A 12,769-nucleotide genomic window follows, 5' to 3' on the forward strand; every position below is an offset into this window, starting at 1 on the left:
ACCATGCTTTTTTTATTTTTTTTTTTGGAGACTTAAGATTTATTAACTGGTGTTATACAACCTGGAATTACTGAATTCCAATAAATAAAATTTCAAAACTTAGATTAAGTCTTCAGAGCAGGGACACTGAGTCAAAGAACTATGGTGACTTCAGGGTGTCCTTACGGGTGACACCAGATGGAGCAGGCTGGTGATCTGTCTTACAGGAGCCTGGGGGTGATGGCTTGCCGTGATCTGGGTGCAGTTTGACTCTGTCTCAAAGTTCCTGTCTTGAAGTCCAGTTCCCATTGTGAGGTATTAGGAAAGTGGAAGGTACGTTACCCAGATGTGCTGTTTAGACCTGGGGCCTCTGGGAGCTGAATCAATGAGCCAAAATAAACCTCCTGTTTTTATAAAGTAGCCTGCCTCAGGCATGTTGTTACATAAATGAAAAGATAGACAAAATATAGATGCCATTAAGTGAGTTGTGTTTACAGATGTTGGAGATCTGTTGTAACAATAACAAAAATCTTAATTTGACTTGAAAGTCAGGATTATAGGCATGGACCTATAATCCCAGTTCCTCAAGAGGCTGAGGAGGGATGACTGCCAAGCTCAGTACCTATCTGGGCTACAGAGTGAGTTCAAGGGCAACCTGGGCAATCGTTTCTCTGAATGAAGAAGAGGGGGGGAGGAAGGGGGAGGGAGAGGTGGTGGGTGGGAACACAGTTTAGTGCTAGAACACTTGCCTGGCATGTGCGAGGTCCTGGAGTCAATCCCCGGTATTGAAAACAAACAACAAAAACCCTTAAAGTCCATCTGAAATCCTGGAAAAGATCCAAACCAATATCCAAAGAAAGTGAAAACACATGACAGGAGCTGGGAGAAGAAGCCTGTGGGAAAGTTCCAGTGGCAGAGGTGGACCAGAGGGAAGGCTTTCTTGTAGTTAAGAGAACTGAAGTCCTAACGAGGCTCAGCAGCTAAGAGCGCAGACTGCTCTGGGAGGACTTGAGTTTGGTTCTCAGCCTGCTGGTCTGTCAGCTCACAACCACCGGGAACTCCAGCTCTGGTGCCCTCTTCTGGCCTCCTTGGGCACTGCACTCATGTGCGCATACCCCTCCCATACATACACATAATTAAACACACATGGAGTTCTTAAGTCAAAACACCAGGAACCAGGACTTTTGAGAATACCTTTCTAAGTGTCTCCTGACACCACCCAGTATTATTGTTATGTCCTGATGCAAGGGAGAGGAGAGCCCTGGAGTGTACCGGTGAGAGGCTACCATTTCCTGTGTTCCAAGGACTCCAGAGTGTACCTGTGAGAGGCTACCATTTCCTGTGTTCCAAGGACTCCGGAGTCGTATGGAAGCAGTCCTGATGGGGATAGATAGGTCCCGCTGGTTCCATGTGGTGATTCTGTAAACATGTCATCCAGGACAAGTCGTTTCCTTGCACTTCTGTTTCTAGTCTAAGGTGGAAGTCTGAATAGTGGACCTTGAGTTGTACAACTCTGTGTTTATGTGTGTGCATGTGCACATGCATTCTGTGTATGTGTACATGAGCCAGAGACTGATGTCACGTGTCTTCCTCCATCACTTCCACCTTGTTATTTGGGGACACGGTTTCTCACTGAACCTGGGGATCTGTGATTGGCTTTACAGCCTTGTGGGTAAGCCACCGAGTCCTCCTATCTCTGCCTCCCTAGCACTGGGCATATCTAGGTATTGCTGTATGTGGGTGCTAGGGTTTGGCCGCAGGTACCAAAGGGGCCATCTCACTTTTTGTTCAACTGAAAGCTGCCACTAAAAGCTAACCCACAGACCTGGGGTAGCATCAGCAGTGAAGGGGTGTTTGCATTTCCCCAGCAGTAGAGCCAGCTTTCAGTGGCCTGAGAGCAACCCACCAAGTGCATTCATTTGCCAGAGGGCAGGGCGGTGAGCCCCCTAGCACGGTGCGGTTGCATATTTAAGAGAGTACCAAGAATTATGGCATCCTTTCAGGCCATAGCTGAAAACATGGAAGAGAACTTGTGGCGTCCCGAGGTCGCTCCTAGAACAGGGCTCGTGTCCTGCTGTTTATTTGCTCACAAGGATCTGCCAGGGCAGTGGAGTCAACGCTCAAGCCGTGTTCTCGAGGCAGAAGACAGAAGGCAGGCGACCGGGATGCTTGGCAGAATGAGCCTGCTTCAGGAAACCGCTTATAATGATGATTTACAAATCTGATATGTGGGGAGAAACTGCGTCCAGAGTTTGACATTCCATGACGGATAGGAGCCAGGAACTCATTTCTTACCCACGCGCTAGAGAGAGTCCCTTCGGGAAGTCAGCAGGGTGTTTGGTAGGTGTTCTGGGGAACTGGCTTCGATGGGGAGAGGAACGATACTGCCACAAATAATTTCTCACACTATTATGAGTATCTGTCATGACGGCAAGCATCGGCACACTGTCTGATGCTGTTTTCTAGGGGTGCAGGAGAGGGAGCCCCAGAAAATTAAGAGGTTAAGGTGTGGAGCTACGTGTGGTGTCCAGACAGGCAACTCCAGCCCTGGAAAGACCAAGGCTGTGAGTTCCAGGCTAGAATAGGCTACATAGTGGGACCCTCTCTCTAAATGCCAAACAAAATCAAGGTTAGGATGTGTTGTTTTGCACCTTAAATGAATAGCAGCTGTCAACTAGTAAGTCTAGTGTTCTGTGTGTGTGTGCACAGATATGCATGTAAGTGTATGTACATATGTGTTGAAGCCAGTGGATAACTTTTGAGTGTTGTTCCTCCACTTTGTTATTGAGGCAGAGTCTCTCAGTGGCCTGGGGCTCGCATATGGGTGCTGGGAATCGAACCCTGGTCCTCACACTTCCTCACACTTGTATGGGAGGCACTTCACCAGCCATGCCAACTCTTTGGGCCCAAGTTTAGTGTATTCTGATATGAATTTTCTTTAAAAAGCATTTCAGCTATTTTTAGCGATTAATAAGGTATAAGATTTTTTTTCAACCATGCTTTTTTTTTTTTTTTTTTTTTTTTTGGTTTTTCGAGACAGGGTTTCTCTGTGGCTTTGGAGCCTGTCCTGGAACTAGCTCTGTAGACCAGGCTGGTCTCGAACTCACAGAGATCCGCCTGCCTCTGCCTCCCGAGTGCTGGGATTAAAGGCGTGCGCCACCATCGCCCGGCATCAACCATGCTTTAAAAGTAATTTACTTTGCTGGTCTCTTAATTGACACTTTACTTTCTCCTAGACTCCTAGATTCAAGTTGTTGTTTTTTTTTTTTTTTAAATATAACCGTGTCTCTAGTGTTGTGCTAGCTGTAAACACAGTTCCCTCAGTAGCTTGTTCTTTCCAGACAGGGGAGAAAGGGACAGTGTGCAGCTCTCAGGTGGACTGCCTACTTTTTGTCCCCCCAACGGAGACATAATAATTCTTTTTTTGGTAATTAAATTGATTTTATTTAGGGATTTTCTTTTTTTAATTGATTTTTCTTGAGCTCTACATTTTTCTCTGCTCCCCTCCCTGTTTCCCCCCTCCCCTTCAACTCTCTCCCATGGTCCCCATGCTTCCAATTTACTCAGGAGATCTTGTCTTTTTCTATTTCCCATGTAGATTAGATCCATGTACGTCTCTCTTAGGGTCCTCATTGTTGTCTAGGTTCTCTGGGATTGTGATTTGTAGGCTGTTTTTCTTTGCTTTATGTTTAAGAAACACTTATGAGTACATGTGATAATTGTCTTTCTGGGGATGGGTTACCTCACTCAAAGTGATGTTTTCTAGATCCATTTGCCTGCAAATTTCAAGATGTTGTTTTTTTTCCCGCTGTGTAGTACTCCATTGTGTAAATGTACCACATTTACCTTATCAGTTCTTCGGTCGAGGAGCATTTAGGTTGTTTCCAGGTTCTGGATATGACAAACAAAGCTGCTATGAACATAGTTGAGCACATGTCCTTGTGGCACGATTGAGCATCCTTTGGATATATACCCAAAAGTGGTATTACTGGGTCTTGAGGAAGGTTGTTTCCTAATTTCCTGACAAATCGCCACATTGATATCCAAAGGGGTTGTACCAGCTTGCACTCCCACCAGCAATGCAGAAGTGTTCCCTTTTCCCCACAATCTCTCCAGCATAAGTTGTCATCAGTGTTTTTGATCTTGGCCATTCTTACAGTGTAAGAGGGAATCTCAGAGTTGTTTTGATTTGCATTTCTCGTTGAACATTTCCTTAAGTGTCTTTCAGCCATTTTAGATTCCTCTGTTGAGAGTTCTCTATTTAGGTCTGTATTCCATTTTTTTTATTGGATTATTTGTTCTTTTGATGACCAATTTCTTTTTTTAATATTTATTTATTATGTATACAATATTCTGTCTGTGTGTATGTCTGCAGGCCAGAAGAGGACACCAGACCTCACTACAGATGGTTGTGAGCCACCATGTGGTTGCCGGGAATTGAACTTAGGACCTTTGGAAGAGCAGGCAGTGCTCTTAACCACTGAGCCATCTCTCCAGCCCCTGATGACCAATTTCTTGAGTTCTTTGTATATTTTGGAGATCAGACCTCTGTCTGATGTGGGGTTGGTGAAGACCTTGTTCCATTCTGTAGGCTGTTGTTTTATCTTGTTGACTGTGTCCTTTGCTTTACAGAAGCTTTTCAGTTTCAGGAGGTTTCATTTATTAATTGTTTCTCTCAGTGTCTGTCCTACTGGGGTTATATTTAGGAAGGGATTCCCTGTGCCAATGAGTTCAAGTATACTTCCCACTTTTTCTTCTGTGAGGTTCAGTATGACTGGCTTTATATTAAGGTCTTTGATCTATTTGGACTTGGGTTTTATGCACAGTGGTATTTTCATTCCTCTACAAAGACATAATAATTCTATATATTTGGTAGATACGGTGGGACATTTAAACCAATGTCGTATCAGGATCGGGTGAGGGTAATTGACGTATCTACCACTTCAGAGTATCCTCATTTCTTTGTGTTGGGAACATGTAAAATCTCCCTGCCTGCTGTGGAGAACATCCGAGGTCTGTCTTGAATCCCTAGCTGACCTTGAGCTCAGAGGCTCCTCTGCAGTGCACGCACGAATTTTACCACAACCTTCTGTGTCTCAAGCCAGTCAAGCTGGGCTTTGAACTTGGACCCAACCAAAGTGCATGCTGGCAGATTTCCCGTGATTCCCAAGATTCTAGGACTGAGTCAGGACCGTAGATGTGTTTTATGCGTTGCTTCCTCCTTCAGCCGAGTGGCCCCAGTGTGATAGTCTGAGACCCTCTGTCACTCTTTCTTTGGTAAAGAGGATGTTCAATGTCAACCCTGTTCATGTAAGATGTTCCATGCAGTCACCCACTCACCCTGTGCACCACCAGGTTAGGGGGCTGCCTCGGCGTTGGTGATAGGTCATTCATTCATTCATGACAGCGACTCATATTTCTCAAAACGGCTTTGAACTCACGATGGGGCCAAGGATGACTGAACTCCTGATCTCTGTACCTCCCCAGGGCTAGGATCTCAGGCAGGTGCTACCATGGCTGCTTTGTGTAGGTAAGGAAGGAACCCAGGGCTCTGTGTGTGCCGGGCAAGCACTCTCCCAACTGCACCACATCCCCAGCTATGTTTTTAGAGATATAAAATATTTTTTTTAAAAGAAACTAAACTGAACTAATGCAGAACCCTTTGCAATGAACTCAACATCAGAACTTTAAATAAAACCTGGTGAAGTGTGATGCAAAACCATGCTTGGGGTCCGGATGGAAGGGAACATGGGGACTGCTGCTGCGTTATTTAAAATGTTGGCATTTTCTTATCGTGGATTTTTTTTTTTTTTGTTCTGGGACTCGGGAGAGAGCCCGGGACCCTGCACATGCTAGGCAGGCTTTCTACCCCACACATGCATCCCTAGCCCCATTCTGGGTTCTCTGAGCATTAATTTTGAATTAAAAAAATTGCATGAAGATGTTTATCTTGATGCCTGCGTCTCTTGACACCTCTTGGTGTGATCGTCCTCACCCTGTCCCTGCTTCACACTCTTCCTTATGTACCACGGAATGTACACTGCTACATTGGAGCGTTCAGATCCATGGAGTCACCATAACTGCAAAAGGGGAGAGGAAGGAGTCAATGCTGAGTCCGGGGTCCGTGGGCGGTGGGTTGCAGACAGATGCAAGGGCCAGTGGACAGACAAAGTGGGATGTCACAGGACATAACAGAAATGCCAAGTCTCTTGCCCTGAGATCATTTTTTTTTTGTCTTAACCTTTTTTTTCCCTTGAACCACAGAGGGAATAGTGGCCCCACCTACCTCAGCAGAGTCTTCTGTGACAGTCCTTAGCACACATTGGTTTGGTGACAGCGGTGGTAACCTGCAGTACAGATTGACCGTGATAGCCTCACGTGCGCTGTCTGCACCAGACACTCTTTGGGTGGTAACCTTGTCTGAACTGTGTCTCGTAGATATCCATGATGGTGACGGGAGCTCCAGCAGCAGCCACCAAGGCCTCAAAAGCACGGCCAAGTGGGCAACCTCCTTGGAGAATCTTCTGGAAGACCCAGAAGGCGTGAAGAGATTCAGGGTTTGTCTTTTCATTGTTCATTGGAACTGACGCAATAGGAAAAACTTAGATGTGCGTATGATAGGGGTGGGGGCACAGGGACCAGGACAATGGTTATCACTGTCTGCTCCAGCTAGAGACTAAGAACTGCTCATCTTTCATGACCACCTTGGACTTCCAAAGGGACATGCAGCCTGTCTCTGGTTTTCATATATTGGGAGTGGGGAGAGTGGAGTGGTAGGGGAGGATGCTCTAGCAGTGTGGGTTCTGGAAGGATTACCAGGACTGGCAGGGGTGATCTGGGTCTCTTGGGCATGAACATTTGTTCTTTCCAGTCTCTGAGCCTCTCTGGATGCATCAGTACTGGTGAGAGGCTGGGTGGTAGAGCTGACAAAGTGAAACAGGGGAGAGAATCTCCCAAAGAAGGGCTATGATGGACAGGGAAGGGCTGATGGACAGACAGGAAGGACTGATGGACAGGGAAGGGCTGATGATGGACAGGGAAGGACTGATGGACAGGGAAGGGCTGATGGATAGGAAGGACTGATGGACAGGGAAGGGCTGATGATGGACAGGAAGGGCTGATGGACAGGGAAGGGCTGATGGACAGGAAGGACTGATGGACAGGGAAGGGCTGATGATGGACAGGAAGGGCTGATGGAAAGGAAAGACTGATGCTGTCAAGAAATAACTTTCCCTGCCACTATGACTGCTGCTGCCCTTTGGAGGGTCACATGTGAATTCCAGTACTGACCCTTGCTAACTTGGTTTTTTAAGTGAGGGGCCGAGATGCCACTGGTCCCCGTGGAGCACCTAAGGCAGGGAGGAGAACTGTAAGCATCATCTAAATGCCAGGGAGGTTTGGATGCAGCCACAACTGACCATGTGCTGACTTGACCAGCAGTCCCAGGACAGCACACCTCCAACTTCAAATGGTCTCCATCACTGTGATTTGGACAGGCTTAATATGTTTTCTTTTCTTTTGTTTAAAAAAAAAAAGGGCCTGGCTCTGGAGGAATGCACTTTGTTTAAACAGTGTCTGGAAGGGCCGATATATCTTCCACTTTAATTTACTTTTTGGTAATTTATTGTCAGCTTAGAAACGCGAATAGGTTCCCCGCTTCGTTTCCATTCCGCCTTGCAATGTCAAAACCATTAAGGTGAAAGGCGTAAGGAATTCCTGATTCAACATTAAACACGTTCTTTGTTTTTCCGGGTGGAGTTTTTTTCGAGGGATGATTAAACCAGGCTCCTCTGTCCGCTTTTGCCTTGTCATCTTCTAAAGGAAACTTGGGTTTTCTCAGCGCTGAGCACCGTATGATTCCCTTCCCCCTTCTTTATCCATAGGAATTTTTGAAAAAGGAATTCAGTGAAGAAAATGTCTTGTTTTGGCTAGCGTGTGAAGATTTCAAGAAAATGGAGGACAAGAATCAGGTACCTTCTGCCTTCTGCTTTTGCCATGAGCTTTCCCTCCTGTTATGGTCACAGCCGCCTGTTGCCTAGATTTGGGGACTACCCAGATTCATACTAGATCCGAGGGACGATTTCAGCTCCCCAACTGGTGCCTATTGCTGACCAGATATTAGTAATTTTTTTTTTAAGGAGCACGTTAGCCGTTTCTAAAGAGAACTGTTTGAGCAGGCCAATATCCAAAGTAGATGTAAACATTTGTCCTTCTGTCGATGGTTTCCTCCATGAATAAGTCATGAGTGTACTCCCCAAGGTGACGCTGGTGTTGTCAGAGCCCAGCAATGGATTAGCAGACTAGTGGCCATTCATCAGGTAGATCCCGTCTCTGATTGTGTGTGACCCTCCGGTAGCCGGCAGGCATTCTGTGTAGGAAGTTTCTGACTTCTCCCAGGTGTTGGTCTTTTGTCAGGGTGGCCTTTAGGTCCCGTGCAACTCCTGAAGGATGGATGTGAGACCGGTGGCCGGGTGGGGATCTGAAGTTACTTCTCTGTCTTTCTAAAGGGCTGCTAAAGGCCGTAAGTCCTGCGAAAGAGTCCGGATTCTGGGCAAGGCTGTTGGAAGTGAGGGGCCGGGGCCGGCAGAGGATGTGCCGTCCTGGTTCCCATGCCTGTACTGTTCACTGAGGGGCCTAAGGGCTGTGCTTCCTGTCTGCTTCCGTCTCCAGCTCGCCGCTGGGAGTGCTGGGGCCTCAGCTTGACGAGCCTTGTACTTTTGTCTCTGAGACCTGGAGGACTCTTCTTCTCATAGAGACTTCTCCCACAATTGGGCATTTGGATTCTTCTTTGTTGCCTTCTAGTGCTGGGGATTTAATCTAGGATATGGTCCATGTTGGGCAAGGACCTTACTACCGAGACATATGACCAGTCCTTGTGCTGTCTTTTGAGACAGTAGCCCACTAAGTTGTCCAGGTTGGTCTTGAATTCACTCCTGCCAGGCCACGGCATCTGAGTAGCTACGATTACAGGCCTGTGCCTGTCATTCTAAAGAGAAACCATCTAATTTGTCGATATTGGAACTAATTTTAGTTTATAAAGTTTATAACCTCACTGTCTTAGTTACTGCTCTATTGCTGTGAAGAAACACCATGACCAAGGCAACTTAGACCAGAAAAGCATTTAACCAGGGGGGGGGGGTGGCTTGCAGTTTCAGAGGGTTAGTACGTGATCTTCATGATGAGAATCATGATAGCATGAAGGCAGGCAGGCATGGAGCTGGATCAGTAGCTGAGAATTTACATCTTGGTCCATAGGTGGAAAGCACATGCAAGTATGCTTGTGCACAAACACACACACACACACACACACACACACAGAGAGAGAGAGAGAGAGAGAGAGAGAGAGAGAGAGAGAGAGAGAGAGATTTGAGACTGGTCCCTGGCATGGGCTTTTGAAATCCCCCAGTAACACACCTCCTCCAACAAGGACACAACCCCTAATCCTTCTCAAACCATTCCCCAGCTGGGAACTAGACATTCAAGCAGGTGCACCTATGCAGGCCAATCTCATTCAATCCAGCACACTCCCCCTCCAGATAGAACACCTGTCCAGACAGCTGTAGCTTATAGGATGCCAGGTCTGGTGGTTCTGTCTCTAGAAGCTAGACTCTCCACGGCCAGTAGCCGTGAACTGTTTGCAGACAACAGCCTGGAAGATGCACCACTTCCAAGGCTCTCTTCCCAGGAGGGAGCGGCTGTGACCTTCCTCTTTAGGATGGGTGAGAAGTGATTTGGAGATGGGTTTCTTTGGCTTGAGTCTGCCAAGCTGGCCTGGCTCTGTGAGGAATGACTGTGGCTTCTGTCTGTGTCTTTCTGCCGTTTCTTCCCCCAGAACATCCTGGTTGGAGAAGGGACTTAGTGAGGAAGTGGGAAGTGGCACCAGCATTGGAAAGCTGGCTTCAGGGTTGAGGTCCCCTGGGAAGGAACACACACCATTCTTCTCTGTCCCCAGCGCTGAAGACAGCCCTGGGAGAAGCCCAGCTGTCTGTTGGCCTTGTGCATCTGGTGTCACCAGCATCATGCCCCAAGCATTTAACTCAGAGTCAGGTGGCCTTGAAGGTCAGGCATGGGAAGGACCACAGAGAACAGATCTATCCTTGTGGCCCAGATAGGAAGCCAAGGCCCTGAGTAGAGCTGGGTTCAAGCAGTGCTCAGGAGCCAGCCAGCCATCCCCCTGCATGCCTGCCCTGTGTGTGTCTGTTCTTATGGAGTGCCCAGTCATTGCAGAGCACCTGCTCAGTGCCAGGCATCGTGAAAAGCTGTGGAGAGAGACATCCACCTCGTGAACAAAGCAGAGAAGCTCCTTTCAAAGCTCTGCAAGTGTGATGTTTGTAGACGTGGGAAGTGTGAGGCCTAAGGACACTCGGGCAGTGGAGTCCCCAAGGTCTACTGGGAAGTGAGTTGTAGCCTGAACCCTGCAATGGTGGTTGAGGAGCGGGAACTAGTGACTCTAGGAGCAGGAACAACCTGTGGGAAGATCAGCTCAGGGGTGGGAGGGTCCCGTTTGCCAGGTGGAGCCGCTACGGGGCTGGGGCTGTGTTTGAAGCTAAGGGTAGGTGTAGCCAGATCTAGGGGTGTGGGCACATGACACGAAGGGGACTTCATGCCGTGGCCTTGGAAGTTCCTACAGGACCTTAATGTCGTGTGTGGCAGATGTAGCATCGGGTGGCACTGTTCTGTTACATACTGTGGAAACAGACTCAGCAGCCCTTCTCTTCACTCCCAAGCCCAGCGCCTATCACGGGGCTCCGGAAGGCTTGAGTCCCTACGGGTGGAACATTCACAGTAGTATGAGTGCTGCGTTGCTCCCCACTCTGCCCAAGGAACCAAGATGCTTGTCTCAAACTTTCTTTTGGAACCTCACAAGCCAGGCCTCCATCGTCTGTATCTCTCAGCAACGCCCGTCTTCCAAGCTCCCACAGAACAGCTTGCCAAGCTTTGGAGGCCCAGTGGCTTTTCTAGCCTAAAGTTCCAAGGCCCTTCTGCAATCCCCCACAGAACTCCATGCTCAGGGCGGTTGTAGCAATACCTCACTCCTGCTACCGACTTCTGTGCTGGTTAGGGTTACTATCGCTGGGATGAAGCTAAAGCGACTTGGAGGGGAAAGGCTTTGTTGGCTTACACTTCCACATCAAAGTCCATCACTGAAGGAAGTCAGAGCAGCAACTCAAACGGGGCAGGACCCTGGAGGCAGGAGCTGATGCAGAGGCTGTGAAGGAATGCCCCTCACTGGCTTGTTCATCATGGCTTGCTCAGCTGGCTTGCTTATAGGACCCAGGACCACTAGCCCATGGTTTGCACCACCCACAATGGGCTGGGCCCTCCCCCATCAATCACTAATTAAGAAAATTAAGGCTTATCGATAGCTCAGTCTTACAGAGGTATTTTGTCAGTGGAGACCTCCTCCTCGCAGATGACTCTAGCTTGCTTGACATAAAACTAGCCAGCATAATGCTGCTGGGAATAGTGGAGTCATTGGTGACACCGGCTTGTCTGGGTCTTGGTCTGGGCCACAGCGTCGAGCCTTCACACGCTCCCATTCGCAGATGCAGGGGTGTGATTTGAGAGGCCAGCGGCAGCCCATCTTAGGCTACCACGTGTGTTGCATCAGCGCATAGAGCCAACCTCTGGCTCCCCGCCCACAGGCTCGCCTGGGTCCTGCTGCTGGGGAGGCAAAACCAGGCAATCAGCTCTGAGTTACTGGTTTTGAGGAGTGTAGGAAGAGGCAGGCCCCGCAGAAGGCACCTAACCGAATTTCACAATCAGACTTACCACATCTGCCCCAGAGGGAGCGTGGGAGGCTTTAATCTCTCTGCAGTCAATTGAGGCAGCTGCGAGCTTGACGCAAATCAGGCTGTCAAACCTCTTCCAGTTTAAGGACAACTTTGTTGATTTGTTTTTCTCTTTCTGTTTGCGTGTTTGCATGTTTGCATGTGCATGCATGTATGTGTGTGTGCGTGTGTGCATAAGTTTTTTGTATGTGTGTGGGCACACATGTGGGTGCTCATGTACATGTGAGAACATGCATGTGAAGGCGTGAGGTTGATGTGAAGAATTATCATCCTCCATCACCTTTCTACTTAGTCATCGACATAGGGTCTCTCAACCAGAGCTTGTTCTTACGGCTGGTCTCACTAGCCAGCTCGCACTGGCTCTTTCCCAGGCTGGGATTGCAGGGAAAGCCACCATATGAAAGTTCCAGGGATCCGAATTCTGGTGCTCACACTTGTGTGGCAAGGGCTTCCCCGCCGAGCCTCTCCTCGGTGGGTATCTCACACTCTCTCATCCTGAGCATCTTGTACCATTCACTTCTCCACCTTTTGTAGCCTGTCTTTTCCCCTCTCATGCTCATCAGTGCAGGTATCTTTGTGTTCCTTCCTCTCCATGATATCCAAACACCTACACCCGTGCCAGGCATCCCCGTGGGATGAAAGTGTGCCCTCCCTGGCCATGACAATGGGCTTGGAAGACGAGCATACATTCTAGTCTACTGAGACTTTCATTCTTAGGTGCCTGGAAGAGTGGAACAGCCCATGTCTTGATTGTCTTTCCTGGTCTGTGTTCCACTGTGACCCGGCAGACCACTGGGCCACGCAGGGCCATGGCTTAGGGAGGTCCGACATTGCAGGTGTCAAGGGAAGGCTGGGGACTTTGGGAAACCCGGGAAAGTGACACTTCTCGCCTCCCGTCCACATGTATCTGTAGTCCGCAGCTTCCATTGCTCTGCGGTTTATTCTCTCCCGTGAGTCAGCCCGTGATGTACATCTAACTTCTAGGGTAATTCGGCATC

The 12,769-nt window shown here is 48.4% G+C and overlaps 1 protein-coding gene across 2 annotated transcripts in view; it reads left to right on the plus strand.

Annotated features, from left to right (window-relative positions):
• Positions 1-12,769, plus strand: part of Rgs10 (regulator of G protein signaling 10) — a 40,025-nt gene that overhangs the window by 8,378 nt on the left and 18,878 nt on the right. For both annotated transcript variants that reach the window (XM_041666794.1, XM_041666795.1), the window contains exons 2-3: positions 6,418-6,536; positions 7,863-7,949. In XM_041666794.1, coding sequence (XP_041522728.1) covers positions 6,418-6,536; positions 7,863-7,949 — 206 coding nt within the window. The remainder of the gene's footprint in view (positions 1-6,417; positions 6,537-7,862; positions 7,950-12,769) is intronic.

The sequence above is a fragment of the Microtus oregoni genome, unplaced genomic scaffold, assembly GCF_018167655.1.
Source record: "Microtus oregoni isolate MIOR12 unplaced genomic scaffold, Mior012 000016F_ref0000370, whole genome shotgun sequence".
Taxonomy (NCBI): Eukaryota; Metazoa; Chordata; class Mammalia; order Rodentia; family Cricetidae; genus Microtus; species Microtus oregoni.